The sequence below is a fragment of the Fundulus heteroclitus genome, chromosome 9, assembly GCF_011125445.2.
Source record: "Fundulus heteroclitus isolate FHET01 chromosome 9, MU-UCD_Fhet_4.1, whole genome shotgun sequence".
Lineage (NCBI taxonomy): Eukaryota > Metazoa > Chordata > Actinopteri > Cyprinodontiformes > Fundulidae > Fundulus > Fundulus heteroclitus.
In genome coordinates, this window is record NC_046369.1 from 19883064 (window position 1) to 19900237 (window position 17174).

At 40.4% G+C, this 17174-nt stretch overlaps 1 protein-coding gene across 1 annotated transcript in view; it reads right to left on the minus strand.

The window, feature by feature from the left end:
- insrb (insulin receptor b) overlaps window positions 1-12008 on the minus strand; it is an 80756-nt gene extending 68748 nt beyond the window's left edge. The window contains exon 1 of the mRNA XM_036141193.1: window positions 10695-12008. Coding sequence (XP_035997086.1) covers window positions 10695-10788 — 94 coding nt within the window. The 5' untranslated portion in view covers window positions 10789-12008. The remainder of the gene's footprint in view (window positions 1-10694) is intronic.
- Between the last annotated feature and the right edge of the window lie 5166 nt (window positions 12009-17174).

The window sequence follows — 17174 nt, forward strand, 5'->3', positions numbered from 1 at the left end:
CTCCCCTCACCATGATGCTGCCACCTCCGTTTTCCAGTATGTGGACGGTGCAGTTGTTCAAACTGTTCAGGTTTGGTTCCATCCGACCAGAGCCCCCTCCTCTGCATTTCCGCCGTGGTTCTTACGTGTGCCAACCTTAAAGTGGGACTTCTTATCTGATCTTTCAAACAAAGGCTTTCTCCTTGCCCTTCTTCAATAAGGCCAGATGTGTGTGCTGCCCGACTGATAGTTAAGCTGTCAACAGACACACCCTCCTGTATCTTGTATCTCTGCCCCCCCCTCCGGAGTTACCCTTTAAGAAAACAAGCGCAACAAATTTCCCAATTATGTGGTACTCTTATGTTGGCCAGTCACCTAAATAAATAAATATATATATATATATATATATATATATATATATATATATATATATATATATATAAAAATAATGACAGACTCACTAATTAACAGGGATTATTGTAAAAAAAAAAAAGAAATTTTATCTATATATCTCTCTATATATATATATATTTAGAGAGAGAGATATAGAGATATATAGATCAAATTTATTTTTTTAAAATAATCCCTGTTAATTAGTGAGTCTGTCATTATTTATATATATATATATATATATATATATATATATATATATATATATATATATATATATATATATATATATATATATATATATATATATATATATATATACACACACACATAATACACATATATCTATAGATCTATATAGATAGATAGCAAAACAGAGCAAAAATAATGAAAGATTCACTAGTTAACAGGGATTACTGTAAAAAAATATATATTTATATATTGATAGATAGATAGATAGATAGATAGATAGATAGATAGATAGATAGATAGATAGATAGATAGATAGATAGATAGATAGATAGATAGATAGATAGATAGATAGATAGATAGATAGATAGATAGATAGATAGATAGATAAACGTCCAAAACGGAACAAGAAAATTCGAGACGGATTGGGATGCGTTCGCGGCGATCTCGACACGCCACAAACAGGCAGCCGCCAAACAGGGGATGTTAGCCTGCTGTCAGCACAGCCCCTGTCACCATAGTAATCCGTCTCAGGCGGGTCTATCAGGACAAAAACAGGGCCCTGTCAAACACAATCAGCGGCGGCCATGTGACCGGGGGCTGTTGTTCAGCATCTGCAGGTGGATATGTTCAGCATCACTTAGGCCCAACTCGAGGGGACAGCCTTAATAAGACAGGATGAAACGACAACAAGCAGGAGAGAGAGAGAGAGAGAGAGAGAGAGAGAGGGGCGGGGAGTGGAATGGCAACGTTTAACAGCTTTGAACGGAGGAGGTTTTCCCACACCATACAGGCCAGATTAGCAGGTGTGCACCTGTGTGTGTGTGTGTGTGTGTGTGGGGGGAGGACGAGTCTGCGTCTGCAGGCTGTGCGCATCTGCTGTGGGGAAGGAAAACACAGCGGCGGATGACAGTGAACTCGTTTACCCCCTGAACGCAGCAGCACATGAAGGGAGGCGGGGAGAGAGGGAGAGGGAGAGAAGGATACACAAAGAGACGGAGCTCCAGCATAGACCGCACCGAAAAACAAGAAAACACTGGTGAGGCGTGGACCCAGGAGGGATGGAGGGAGGAAAGGCTGCTGTGGAGAGAGCTCAGTAAAAAATGCTGCTTCTTATTCTAAATGTTTCAAAAAAAATAAAACACCTTTACCTGTTGGTATTTTAGGCTTCAGATCATTTATATACTCCTGCGCTGGTGTAGTCGTATTTTAGCATGTGTATTTTAGCATGTGTATTTTAGCATGTGTATTTTAGCATGTGTATTATAGCATGTCTTCGACTTTAACCCTAAGGCCCCATTTTACGTTGAGGCTTGTTTCTTTGGAATAAAAAAAAAAAAAAAGCAAAGACGGGATCTTAAAGAACGCATACAAACTTTCTTCACCTATTTAGACAGAAAAAAAGTTCCTATTAAGACAAGATTACATAGAAATCTGGAAGCCTTGAGAGAAAAAATGCCTCTTTGGGTTGGATTTAACCCTTTTGCTGCACAGTGGGTTCCACTGACCTTCACACGGGCCGCTTCCTGGTACAAATGTGTACCAGGGTTTTCAAAAAAGCTCCAGCGATAAAACCAATTTAAATCTGAATCTTTACTATTCCTACGGTTTAAAAACCCTTCTCATGAAATGTTTGAAGCACAAAGTTTATTTATTGAATTGCCGTTACTACCTCATTTTCCTTTAATTCCAATAAAAAATTAAACATTCAAGAAATCTGATAGATATTATTAGAACTATAATTATAAATGTTTTGTTCTTTGAGCAGCAGCAGGATTAAATGAGGTTTTTCTGCTTCTAAATCATAGCAATAGGATCTTTCAACACAATCTGCCACTAAAAATACTTGGTCACACTCCTAAAAATGTCCATTCACCAGCACCAAAGCTATTAGTGGGAACGTTGTTATTTATTTTTTATTTTTTTTAAAACCACAAGTGGCTTAGCTTTAATGTAATTTATTATCAGTAAACTTTTTTTTTTTAATGCTTGGTGCCGAAGCCTTCCATCCTGAGGATCGACAGCCAGACCTACGACTCTGTCTGCAGGTAATTAACTGCTGAGAGCCTCACTGGGCGCTCTGTCAAATGGTCACTGCACAGTCATATGACTGCCCCCAAAATAAATGTAACCCGTCCGCTGTAGTCCGACAGCCGACCCCCCCCACACCGTCACCACACATGCACCCGCTGCCCTCTTACACTCCAACACATGATACGGACACAAAGAAGGCATCTGTCCTTCGCACAGAGCGCTGCTCGCGAGCTGCTATGCCAAAAATGTGGAAGTCCTCTGAATTTTGACTCAGCAGGGAAAGCTGCGAGATACAGACGGTTGATTATTTTTTGCTTTGTAAACATTTGTGTTGCGTGAAAAGATATTAATTGTTTGGAATCGACAAGTGAGACGTGTTTTGTTGAACGAAAAGGTGTTCTTTTTAGGATGAGACCTCATGTGCACATGTGCCTGCGTAAACGAGGCCCAGGCGGAAAGATGAGCCCGAAACGAGGTTAAGGATCAGTTTCAGACAAAGACCGACACGTTGACTTCTCAAAGAGAGAGCCTCAAATTCCTGAAGGTTTTTTTTTTTTTTTTACAAGCTTTGACCACCAGGGTCTGAACTCAGAATCCCAAACGGGACAAACATCTTCACTAACTTTGAAAAACATCCACAAACATCACTGAAGGCAATAGAACCGGGGTTCCTTCATATTTCTCATTGGCTTGTCCAGACACAACCCAGAGTTGTCATCTGTCATGAAAATTTCAAATACAAGGTTGAAGTTTACCAAGAATCTAATCATGGATCCTGGTCAAATAAGTAAGGAAGGAAGGAAGGCAAAAGAAGACACGAAGGTAAAGAAGGAAAGACACAAGTAAGGAAAGAAAGGGGACAAAGAAGGTATTAAAGTAACAAAAAGTTAAAAAGGGATACACGCACGTTTATCTTAACTCCATAGTTTGTAATAAGTGAGCCTCTACGTGAAAACGGCTTTAAAAGTTGCAGCGACCAATTCGGTCTCTGTACCAGCTAAGCATCACTGCAAAGGTTGGAAAAAAACGACCTGCAGTTTGTTAGGACTGAACCGAGGACTTATTGAATCTTATCCCAGTATGCATATTTTTAATACTGCACCAGGTTAGTGTCCAAATTTACATCAGGGAAAAATTTACATTTTTCCCTGTTGGTTTAATAAAGTATATTTGAACTAAATTGAACAGAAATAGTATATATATATATATATATATATATATATATATATATATATATATATATATATATATATATATATATATATATGGAGTTCTCTGTTTTCTGTTTGGGTTTTCTGCCCTACAGCTTGTTTGTGAAAGCAATTGTCTCAACATTCAAGGGGGGGGGGGGGGGGTTGGTCCTTACGGCCACCATTACTTTATTAATTTGCAGTTAAATGTTAATATGATACCATTATCAATATGTTGCATAACTACATAGTCAAGATTGGTAGGAATAAGCATTTCTCCCCCCCCTCCCAACCCCCTCACCGTTTCAATGAAAAGATTAGATCATGTCTCTGATTTTTTTTTCAGGGAATATTTCTGTAAATACTGCAGTACCATGAAGTTGTGTTTGTACTCTGAGAATCTCATGCAGGCCCCCTGCCTACGCTGATTTGCTGAGATGATGATGATGATGATGATGATGATGATGATGATGATGATAAAACCCCATCAGCAAAGTTCACAGGATTCACGCGGTTTCCACACCTTTAACTGTCTGTCAGTACATTTTTAAATGTCTAAAAACACTTGCTTTACCATAAGACTGTTACCAAAAACTTTCATTTTACCTACATTATCAAGAGCAAATGTGCCCGTGTGAAGTAAAAGGGGGGGGGGGGGGGGGGACAGATCCTTTTAGTGATGCCTGTGTCACCGATGGTTTAAATAAGCCAGACACAAACTGTTAAATCAGATTGTTGCAGGATGGCGTAACAGCTCAGCCTGTTTCTCTTTGTGCTGTCGTCCCCCCCCCCCACCACTCCCCCCCACTCGGCCACATGTCTGTGCTGTGAGCCGAGTTAGAGATTAACAGTCTACTATCGAAGAACGGGAGCCGACATAAGGGAAAAATAATAATAATAATAAACAACCATCACTTGGACTCTTCTTCAGTCCGACGTGTATTTGGGCCGGAAGATCTCAGCCGTCTCATTGATCCAAGCAGTTTCATTTTAACAGGAAAATTGACTCTTTACGCCCAAAAACATGGAGGCTTGTCCTTTGCAGAAGCTTAAATTTGACCTTAATGACTGATCAAGTGAATCTCTTTGAGCACGGATAGTTCTAAGACGAGCTGTTGTAATAACTGAGTGCCTACGTTTCATTTAACTGGTTTCAATTCAATGATATATTTACCTTCCCAGGCCTACAGAGGAATATATGCTGTTAACTTGAACTGTAGTTCAGCCGTTCCAGCTGATGAAAAGAGATTTTTCTAACATCTGGAGTCAAACAGGAGGAAAACTTCAGTCTCAACCCCAACTCCCTGACCTGTACATAAAAACACCTGCAATGAAAACTTCATAAACAGCCTGTAGCCTCTAACGGGCAATTAGTTCCTAAACTTTTTCACTTTTTTTCCTGTTGTTAATCCTGATCACTTTTGTGTTATTATTTCTAATTTGTGCAAAACTATTAAAGAAATGACAGCATTCCATTATTATAATCAACAGCCTCTTTAGAGTAAAGAGTCTTTTAGGCAGACGCGGCAAAAGTGATCACAGGGAACCGTCTCTCTCTCTTTGGAACAGTTTCGACAATTACGTTACAAATTCATTCATGTCTTTATTAAGAATTTAAGTCTAAAAATATTATTTGCTGGAGCAAAAGGCGCAAGAATGGACCCGACTTGGATGGTCTGTTCCCAGCTAGTTGAAATCAGCAACAATGTGGGAATTTTCTGACGCGGTCTGCCTGCTGCAAAAAGCCCGTCAGCATCAATAAGAAGGGGTTTGACTGCTGTATTGTCAATTAAAAATGGTCCCTTGCGTATTGACAAAGGCATAAATAACTTCATACGACACAGTTTTATAAAACGGAAACAGAATTGTTTTTTTTTTCAATATTTAGACTCCTTTTAGATGATTTTTCTATCATTCACACAACTTTTTTGGGTTGAATTTGAATCAGTTTACATATAAACCTGCGTGGTGTAGGGATCCTTTTGGGTTTAATAAACATATTGGAATTTGCTGCTTTAAAAATACAACCTGCCAACTGTGTGATGGACAGAGGACGCATTCAAAAAGTTGGCCCAACATTGGAAATGAAGCACCTGATGGTGGATTTTTTTTTACCCATTTTAATCTAGAGGAAAGATAAAATAAACAGAAATTAAGCAACAGCCAGTTCTACCTCAATTCAAAAGAATGAAAAACAAGGAAACGCACCCATTTCCTCTCCCTCTCATTTCCCCGTCTGTTTTTTATATATATATGTATGCCTACAATTTCATGATATTTTTTTTTCCCCTTTGGTCATAGAGGAGAAAAAATGTGCAGCTGCTCGTTTGGTAGAGGCAGTAAAAACCCATTAATTTATAGTGACTGAAACAAATGACTGCCATTGGTCATTTATCTAGCCGGTATAAATCATTAGATACAGATGCACTGACTGAATATGCCAGGCCTGTATCAACTTCCCATTTTGCCTCCTAAGGATGGTAAAAGTTAAAGGTTTTTGAAAAGCAACGTGCTGTGGAGTCCTTCATAGAGAAAAGTGTTGAACCCAACAGAATAAAAAGAAAAGAAGATAAACCCAGTGTTAAGCCAGAGCAGATGTCCCAGACGCTTACTAGGTTTTTATGAAAGCCTAAAGTGTCCATGCTGCTGGTTGAGGAGTTTATAGACGAAAAATTGCAAAGTATTACGTTTTGATATATCTCATTAATAAAAAGGAGGCAATAACTAACTGGTACCTGGTTTCCAGGCTTAAACCTGCCAATTACCGAATGGAGTCGATCGAGGGGGAAATTGGCCAATCACAATCGCTAGTCGATTATTTTTTTAATTCTCTACAATTTTCATTGTTTTCCTTTTACCACAGCTGAAAAACAAGGCAGCCATGCAGCACGACTCTTATTTTTCATATATAGCTGTACGACTTTTTTTTCGTTCGGCTGCAGCTTATGACGGATTTTTACTCTTTCCTGTTAAAAACATTTGTTTAATTGACAGGCCGTAGGACAAAGAGGTGATATTTTTTAGTCTAACTTTTTACCCTCAATGATATGAGATTCAGCTTCTTAACGTTAAGAGAGTCATCAAAAGTGCAATAATCCCTCCTAAATAAATGTCTGTTCATCCGTCTCCCTCCTCGAAAAACATTTCCTCCGCTGGACAAAAATGGACTTACGGTGGGTTCTCTGAGACCCACTAGTGGATGCAGCGGATTTCTGGCGCTGAATAAGAGCCTAAACCACCTTAGACGCGCTGTTCTCATGCACGGCCGCCTCATCTGGACACAGAAGGCTTACAGTGTGCAGAAGCGGGCCAGTCAGAAGCCGGGAGACGAGATCCTGCAGAAAGCACAGGGAGGCCAGGGTGCACATCACTTCACACACACACACACACACACACACACACACACACACACACACCTACATGGTGGGCCACTTCAAAGGCATTCCACAAAATGCACGGCATTGTTGGAAAATGCCAACGTGCACTTCAGTGAAGAGTGCCTGTGAATCCAAACAGGCTCCAGACAAACACACAAACGAGGAGGGGGGGGGATAACTGAGCAGGTCCCAGTCTTCAGATTTGCTCCACTTCTACTGAACAAGCAACGCCGCTCTGGACGTTTTTATGCGCCGTGTCGTGGAGGAACACTGGCGAACCATAAATGTGTGGAAGGCATGTCCTGATGGATGCACACAGCCTCCTGACAGAGCTGAACTCCCAAGGCTCGAAAAAAAAAAGGAGCGAGAAGGGGGGAAGACGTCCAGTTGCACAACTTGTTTTTCAGGAGTCCGACCAATAGACAACTCAGCGGTTGCCTCAGAGAAAAAAAAAAAGTGTTCACTGATAAGTAAGGCTTAGATAGCCGTACCGCTCTCACAGAGAAAGCTTGTGAGAAGGACGCTTTGAGGAAGTGCAGCCAGCACGTCACAGCCGCTTTGCCCTGCGGATCATCCCTGCATGTGGATTCAGAATGAAATATTTCAGGCATTTTGCTTGTTGTCCCCACCCCCGCGTTTGCTGCTGCAAACTTCTTTGAGATCCAAATATGGGCACTTCCCAGAGTGCTCATGAACAGCCAATGAGATATACCCCACTCCCTGAGAGATGTGGAGTAAGAGATAAACAGCAAAAAAAAAAAAGGAGAGAGCTCCCTCCCTCCCTTCAAGGGCCTCTGTTCTGTCGGCACACATGACCTGTGAAAAGCAGCGCGATCACTTCCCCTCGACCTGCCCGCCGAGAGCCGCTCCGCTGGAATCCGACCAACCCCGCCATTACCAGACTACAGACGATCGGTTCATAATAGGTGGCTTCTTTAAGCCCATTTGTCACGTCGGATCATCGCAAACTACCTGCTTCGCTCGCTCTGCTATGAGCTCATGTTCTGAGGCACTTGTGCAACACATCATCTACAACCCCGAAAGCAAATCTCCCAAGGAGACAGGATGTAGGGCAAAGGTTAAACCCCCAAAGAACAAGGAAGGATGTTTGATATTAATCCCAGAACGGCCATCATTCGGTCTGAACAACTTTTTTTTGTTTGTTTGTTTGCGCATACAACCAGGAATTCAACAGATTTAAGGTGTGATAAAACATGTCACAGAGGAGAGGTCTATATGTTGCAGCAACTCTTCTATCTGCTTCCTGCATTAGATCTCATCGCTGTGCGATGGAAGAACACCCAGAAAACAAAAGGCAAGCTTTTGCAAATGATCGTACTGATGTGCCAGAAACAAGATCGTTAAGCGATCTTAAATGGGACTGTTATCTCCAGCTCGATTGATCAATAAAAGAGCAGTTTCATTTATGCTCTGTTGGATCATTTCTGTAAGACCTCAGCTACTTTAGTTTAAAAATTAAAAAAATTAAAAACGTGCAGCTGACGCATCCTCCAGAAAGGAAGACGCTCTTTACTTCGCCATGATCTGGAGGCAAACAGCGGTTGTCAAGTGTAGATGGATAATTTGTTTACATCCAAGCTGCAGAAAAGCTGCATGTGTGTGCAATTATGGAAAGCCAATTTATCACAAAATATTTATATTTAAAAAAAAGAACGAAAAAAAGAGGGCATTTAAAACCAGCACAGGTTCATTTTTAGTTCATCGTCGAGATCAATCCTCTTATCTACTGCTCAAATGCCAAATGGGGACGCTCTAAGGCTGCATGAGATTACCAGAAACATGCAATGCTATAACATTATTGGATACTGCACTAAAGGTATCTACTGGGATTAAATCCACACGTTCCTCACTCTCCGCATTCATCGTCACTCTTCGCATTCATCATCACTCTACGCATTCATCATCACTCTCATGCAGCTTAAGGCATCCCGGCGGCTACTGAACTCTACAAAAAGGTGTGGACATCGGCGTCAGAGGATCGGAACCAGCAGGTTCGGACATGCGTCACCTCCGTGTTACAAGCAACTTGGAGCGGCTGCCTTGTCATTCGTGCTGAAGACAAGTTCACATCTATGAAAACCACCAGAAGCTTGTCATATAGCGAAAGCAGGGCACAGTGTGAAGGTTTAACACTAAAATCAAAAATGCGTATGGTTTCCACTAGTATGGCACGACCGTCTAAATATCTCGTCAAGTTTACCACTATTTTCTGAATTTCTGGCTCTCGGACACATAAAAACAGTCTACTTCCACAGTAGACTATGATAAATAGTATCAAAACTGAAATGTATCAAATTCATCCATGCTTGAATCAGTTCAATATTTAAGTTACAGTTTCTGCTTTCTGGTGTTTCTCTATGAGTCACCAACTTTTTTATTAATCTTATGAATGTTAAACTGTAAATCTAAGTTTAGAGCACTTTTAGCCATAGCAGTTTACCCGGTCCACCTACAGATGGGTACCACTGACACATGTTTAAAATATCTTCATTCACAATAAAGCCCAAAAATATTCCTACCCCTGATAGATTTAGTTTTTGAACTAAATCAACATGTTTCTTTTGACTGGAAGTACTAATAACATTTTGAGGGGTTGAATTTGACACATAATCTGTGGAGGGAACTGAATATTATATTATTAAAAACTTTCTGGCTGATTATTGAGAAGGCTATAAATATAACTTTAAACACACCGTTGTCTATTAAAACAACACTGCTTGCGCTGCTTTATTGTGTTTTGAGAGATGCCAGTCTAATTTCCGCATCAGGAACAAACCAATTAGTGGGATGATAAATATTATTTGGGGCTTAAATGTAGCCTCAGTGCAATCGACACATGTCTAGGCATTTTAAGCATATTTTCTTCTCCTTCAGACAAGTAAGAATAATTTGATATGGAGGAAACTATTTCTTCGTATTTAATAATATTTAGAAACCATAATAAAAATAAATAAAATAACGTTGTTGTTTTTTATTATTATATGACATATCGTCCTGCCATACACGCGGCAGTCCTAGCGTAGCCACGAGAGGCCTCCCCGCTGCTCACGGGGCTACTAATCAATCCTGCTGTTCCCGGTTCGGACTCGCTACCGCAGACGTCCCCGGTCCCGCGGCAGCGACGGGGTCCGAGCTCGGGCCGCCGAATACACCGAGCCGTCTTCCCGCGACCTCACGGGAAGACGGTCAATCATTGTCGCGCAGCCGCAGCAGCGGGAATTAACGAACTGCAACAATTAAGAGACGTGGGAGAGGTCTGGGCATGCGCGAGACCGTCGGCGACGGTCTCGTGACAAGAAAGGGGAAAAACAAAAAATATTGCGGCTATTCACACTCAAACGACGTGTTACATTTATCTCTATATATTCACACTGCATTTAAATATTATTTTTTCTCACAAACGCATGAATGTAAAAACATTTTAGTTGACAAGGGGGTAAAAAATGCATTCACAACAGCTTCGACATAGCTTTAAATTATTAATAGTAATAATAATAAGAAGAAGGATACTTACTTTCACCGTTAATTAGCCCATACTTGCATATGATACAGGTACAGAGGATAAAAAACACCATTTGTGCTCGCAGCTTCAGCGTCAGCCCCCTCATTTTGACTGAAGTTGCGCTCCCTCTGAAGGTGTTAAGAAACTACAATCCTCAGGAGGGGTGGTGGGAGGGGAGGGGGGTGATGTTTACGTCGAAGCAGATATCAAGCCAAGTTTTGCATGTGAGCCTTGGTATATTTGCGTTGAAAATAATAATAAAAATAAAAAAACTAAATTACGTGATCTTGGGTTCTGGCAACACATGTGCGAGTGAAAATCATTTTCCACAAATGAAGGCGACAGTCCCCGTTCATCGGCTTGACGTTGATGCTCCAAATAAATATGGAGAAAAATATTAGGGGGAGAAATAAAAAAGAGAAAAAAAAGAAGAAGAAATGAAATTATCCTCTTTTTATGTTTGGAGGTCTCCTAGTTAGGCCGCCGTTCTCATGAAGGGAGCCAGGCAGTGTTTTCCTGCTGAAGTTAAAATAAAAATAAAATAAAAAAGTCTTGCAGGCTTCGGCGTCTTCTCGCAGTTTTTTTTTTTTTTTTTAAGAGCGACGGAGGTTGATCCCAGGAAACTCCCAGCAGGAACAGCGTGCAGATTTCTCCCTCTCCCGCAGCACTACGACCTTCCTCTGAACTCCTTCACCCCCGCTGACCACCGCGCCGCAAACCGATCAACACCCATAAAAAAAAAAACACAAGAAAAAAACAAAAACAAAAAAACACGCCAGAACGGGAGAAAACGGAGCAGGCCGTCTGTGTCAGAAACCTTGCAGATATAAAGGTAACGTGGAGGAGAAAAAAAAATGAAAAAATAAAATACAAAACAACGTCCTTGGTTAACCCAGCTTGAAGGGAGAAAAGTCTCCACCACGCCGCTCCGATGCGTGTTTTTCCTCTCAGATCGACGTTAGCTGATGGAGGAGGAGGAGGAGGAGGAGGAGGCACCGGAGGGAGGAGGAGGGAGGGAGCAGCTAACGCTAGCTGGCTAATCCAAAACAAACCAGCTTTCAGCGTCGGCGACGGAGTTGGAGATCATTAGTGAGGGAGGGGGGGAAAAAGGTGCACGGACGCACAAAGTGAGCGTCCCGCCTCAGAGAATCCACGGCGAGCGAAAAAGATTTAAACCGACGTGGACAAGTGGAGGGAAGGACATTAAAAAAATAAAATAAAACTTGGATTCCCGTCGCGTTTTGGAGCTCCTCAGGTTCCCCCGTCTTTCTCTCTCTCTGTGTGCTCCAGAGTGCGAGTCGCTCCGCCAGTAAACAAGCGCTGCCAGCCACCTCAGCGGGGCCCGGTATGCGGGAAAACACGGAGCGCGCCGCCCCACCGAGCGGGGGGACTGGATCCGGACCGCTCCGCCAGGGTGGCCGGGGCGCAGACCGCCGCGCACCGCGCAGTTACATCTCGTTTCAAACAGCTTTAGGATGGCCAAACCTGTTTTAATAGCAGATAAAAAATCTCAGTGAGTCTTCGAAGCAAAACATTAACTCTCGAAGAATACCATGTTTTATATTTAATTAAATGTACTGTATCTATAGCTGCCAGTTTCACAGTAAACTATGTATTTATTTTTATTTTTTAAAACAAGCAGGTCATGGAATCCATTGTAGTACAGATGCGACTTAGACTCGTCCAATTTATTCTAATGTAATCAAGAGTCAAAATCAATTAGTCGCAAGCAGGGGCGGGTCTAGACAGGGGCCCACAGGGGCCAGTGCCCCTGTAGAAATGGTCCTGGCCCCTGTACAAAAGACATAGATTAAATAAACTTCTTACGATTATATGCATTGGTGAAGAAACCACACCTGATTTGTCACTTTGATAATTTTTTTTTTTTTTTTTACCTTTACAATTTCACCCTAACAAGGATTTAAAAATCAAGGTGTTTTACTTTTAGCTTCAGCTGTATTGAGCTGGGATCACAGTTTTCATCTGCTAGATCAGGGATCTGAAACCTGCAGTACCAGAGCCACAAGTGGCTCACTTCATATTATTAAGCGATTAAATATTGCCCTGTTTTACTATTTCATTCTTTTATGTGCCCCTGTGAAAAAAATACTGGCCCCACCTTGGCCCCCCTGGTAAATTTGGTCTAGAACCGCCACTGGTCGCAAGTACACTCAAAAAAAAATTATTTTAAATTAACCAGGCTAGTTTTTTGTGTAGTTTAAAATGAACAATTGCGTAATATTTATCCGGGGGGGGGAAATTAACCCAACTAACATGCGTTTTATTAATTAACTAGACTTGAAATGTCAACATAAAGCAGACGACTGCCAGGTTCCCTTTTAAGAATGTACTTGTGCTACAAAAATGTATTTGTCAAAGGTGTGACAAATGCACCATTTGTCAATGGTGTTTCTGGATCCACACATATGTTTTCACAGAACCCAAATCAGAAAGCATTTTGTTGTCATTGCACATTGTATTATATGCTCATGCTTCTCAGTAAACGAGACAATGTTTTCATGTTACAAGCAAGCTGGGAGCAGCAAAAAATATTTGTATTTGCAAAATAGAAACGTGAGACAGAACCTTGTTTTTGCCTTTCTGACTGTTCTGAGGCATTTCCTTATTATTTGGTGGAACCTGCCTTTTGAGCTGCATGGTTTGGGTCAAAGATTTTTGGGTTTCTCACTTCAGTTTGCTGGAGTTGTGGCCCGTTTACTTCCGACAGAATTGGTGTAATTTTGACGCTATGATCAGAGTCAATTTCCATTATGAAGACCATTGTGTGTGGGATGTTGCCTCAATATTACCACATAATGTCCTCTCCTAGAGATGGGAAGTGCAGCATTTCCTCCTCCAAGAGAACACCCAGACAACCACTGCTGACTATTTTTACTTCACAATTCTTTTTTGTTCTTTCTTCCTCCAAAAGTAACAATGTTTATCATTGTTATGACCCCCAGGAATTGGACTGGTCGGATATTATTCTTAATTATTTAATTTAATATCATGCACTCTTCAGTCGTTCTCCTTTTATAGTTATTTAGTCAGTAGATTCTGTCCTTTCCTTTTCTACCTTATTTACTTTAGATTTCTTAAATTACCATTTTGTTTTTATTTGTGCCAAATCCAGCAGAAATATTCACAAAGTCTTTTTTTTCCTGCTGTTCCTGAACAGAATTCACTGTAGGAAAGTTGGGAATTCCCCTGGTGTTCATACTTGCATATCATTTGTTTTAGACCAGATGAATGCAATGCCTTCAGGCTTCTGCAAACTGTGCCCAGAGGTGGGTAATGTTTACCTGAGTAATATTTTGAACAACATGTAATCTTAGGAGTAGTTTTACTGCACTGTACTCATTCCTTTTTTCCTGAGTTATATTATTAAGAAGAAGAATCACTACGCTTACTTAAGTAACATTTCTGGCTACTCTACTCACTGTTAGTAACTTCATTGAATAAAAAGTTGAGCTATTTGACCAATTATGCCCTAGAGAGACACCAACAGTATACGCTAAAGTGAGACTTCTTGTTTGTACACAAACTTTGTTGTAATTATCATTTTCTATCTACTGAGCCAATTGAGTCATTTGGATGTGAAATGAACACACAGCAAACAGTAGATATTATCATTAGAAGTACTTTACACTGTTCTAACACACACTATACTGCCAAAAGTATCGGTTCACACCACCATCAGTGGGTTTGGGTGATCCAATCACTTCCATGGATTCAGATCTATAAAGTTCTGAGTTCACAGAGTTTTTAAATCCCCCAGGTATATGGGCGGCTATTGGTGGGAGTGGTGATCCATCATCAACTTTGACTCTGCACAGTAGATTAGATCATTAGATCATCAAAGTTCATGTACATGTAAAAGTAGATGACCAAATACTTCTGGCAAGGTGGTGCATCTAGTACATTCACTGCTGTAAGTACTGGTTTCATAAGTTTTATGTTGGAATTTTTTTTTATTGTTTTTCCTGCTTGAATTGGTTATTTTGTAATTAAACCTTTTTTTGTGTATATTATTTTATCTTAGACTTAAAAAAAAACAACACAATTTGTATATAACTTTATATTTTTGTCTGTCTGATAATTTAAATCATTTTTAAATAACATAGGACAAGAAATACCGTTATTGTCCAATGATGTGCGAATTCAGGAGTGACGGTGGGAAAAAACACACAGATGGAGTCACACGCTAAATCTGTGATGAAAAAACAAGCTAAGCTAAAATTAGGTCTAAAGCAACAGAGAATAAACAAATCAGAAGTAAAGTATTATTCATAATATGACATATTTAGTCAAAAAACAGATAATTAGTAATAGTTCAAGTTAAACATAGAGAGAAAAATAAAAATGTTATTTAAAAAAATAAAATAAGGAACAGCAGCTGATTTACACAACGATGTGAGAAAAATGTGCAATATGCATGATTGTACGAGCAACATCTTGGGGTTATCTAAGGTGTGTGAGACTTATTTTATTTTTTCATTAATTAACTTTTTACGTGTCCTGGCAGGCAGGGTAGCACTAAGAATTGTTGTTTTAACGCCAAAGAGAACCCAACAGATTTACTTTCACAAGTGGAGCATTACTGCTTTTGCCATAGTGCTCCGCTGCTGTTAAATCAGATGCTGTGATCAGCCTTCATACAGAATACTTTTTTTTTTTTTTACCTCTTGAGATTTTGTCTTGGTTGGTTACTTTTTACTTTTGCTAAAAGTAGAAATAAAATAAAAGTAAGAGTTAAAATATGTTGACATAGTCCTACCATCTCTCCCTGCCTAACCAAATATGTGGACGTTATCTCCTTGATGTCTTGGCTGATTTATTTTGATTTTACAATGACATCACACGCCAAAGTTTGAGATGTTGCCTCAAAACACATCCATGTGTGCCTCCGTTTAACTCAGATGTGAATTAACCTACCAGAAGCTTTTAAAGGAATGACATCATTGTAGTCATCTTAAGATATGGAAGCGTCCTACTTTCACTATTCTGGCATTTCTCAAGAAATTTTGGTTGTTCTAACTGACCTGAAACAAGGGGAAAATAATCAGATTTCATGTCAGACAAGAAGAGAAAAAGATTGAGTCTTTCTGTACAGTATGTAAACATTCGATATCACACATGTATATATCCAGAGGATATATAATCCGGTCAGTTTTTAATGCCTTAGAAAGCAAAGGTCACATCCTTTTAATGTCAGCCGTGTCCCTTAAAAACAGATTCTTGGAAGCTGTTGGTTTAGTTTCTGTTTAGCCTTTACCAGATTCGTTGTGAATCATTCAATTAAAATAGAAAAAAAGTTATTTCATAATTCAAATACGCTGTTATAATGTACATTTCAGTAAATGATAAATGACTTGGCCATGAAACGATATTTTGTTCTTTTTCCAAAACCAGCATCCTAACTTTTTAGGTGGGACTTGCTTTTGGGATGCAATTCATTTCCAAGACCAGTCATGTTTTTCTGGGCTGGTGTAACGCTGCATTCATTAAAGCAACGACTGGGAGCATGTGAGTCATGCCCAAAGAAACATTTAATCAGAAGAAGCAACTTTTATTCTATTCATAATTGATTTCACCAGAGATCAAGGAGGCCACACTGAAGTCTAAACACTACACACTTCCTCAGCCCTGGAACCAAAATGTAAAATACCTGTCCTCAGTCAGGGAAGCACACAAAGTTCTGTCTGATTTGCATAACAAATATTCGCCGTAATAAAGCATGTCCCAAAGATGGATACTAACTGCAAACAAAACCTGGGAATTTTTCTTCCCACCGCCACCTGAGCTGCTGCTGCTGCTGCTGCTTCAGAATGGAAAAATAAATAGATTATTTATCACACGAGGTGGTTGCAGTTATGTTCACATGGATAGATAGGTGCATGCTGCTCTGCGGGGCTGCTTGTTGTTAATCTGAGGAATGTTGTTGCCCTGAGAACGGAGTAAATGAGTTCTTAGCCAGATTAAATGTCACAGGTCTGAAGGACTAAGGGTTGTGGAATCCAGTAAAAACAGATCTCTTTGCGGCAGTCATGCTGTCTGAACACCCCCCCCCCCCCCCCCCCCCCCTCCTAGCACTTGTTCCACTTCCTCTCAGGTGCTGAATATCACTTCGATCTCTTCCCCCTTTCTGTGGGTGTAGAAGAGGTCGGATGAAGAGCTTTTCATCCCACTAACCTACCTAGAGCGACGCCGTATGAGTGCATGCGTGCAGCACTTGTGCACCACTACAGTCCTGCTCCCGGCTCGGCTGTACTACGGCTTCAATTCAGTAGGTGGCACCAAAAATAATAACCAATTCACTCATTCCAAATGTCAAACAGGGACAAAGGGATACAATGTAGAGGGTAAATAGGATTAAATTCCACCAAAGAGGCAACCGAGGGGAGCTTTTGCACCCTGTCAAATGAACATAATGTGATTTTTATCAGCATTGTGTGGCTGTAGGAGTTCTTAAGCTTGCAAATGAGGAATTTA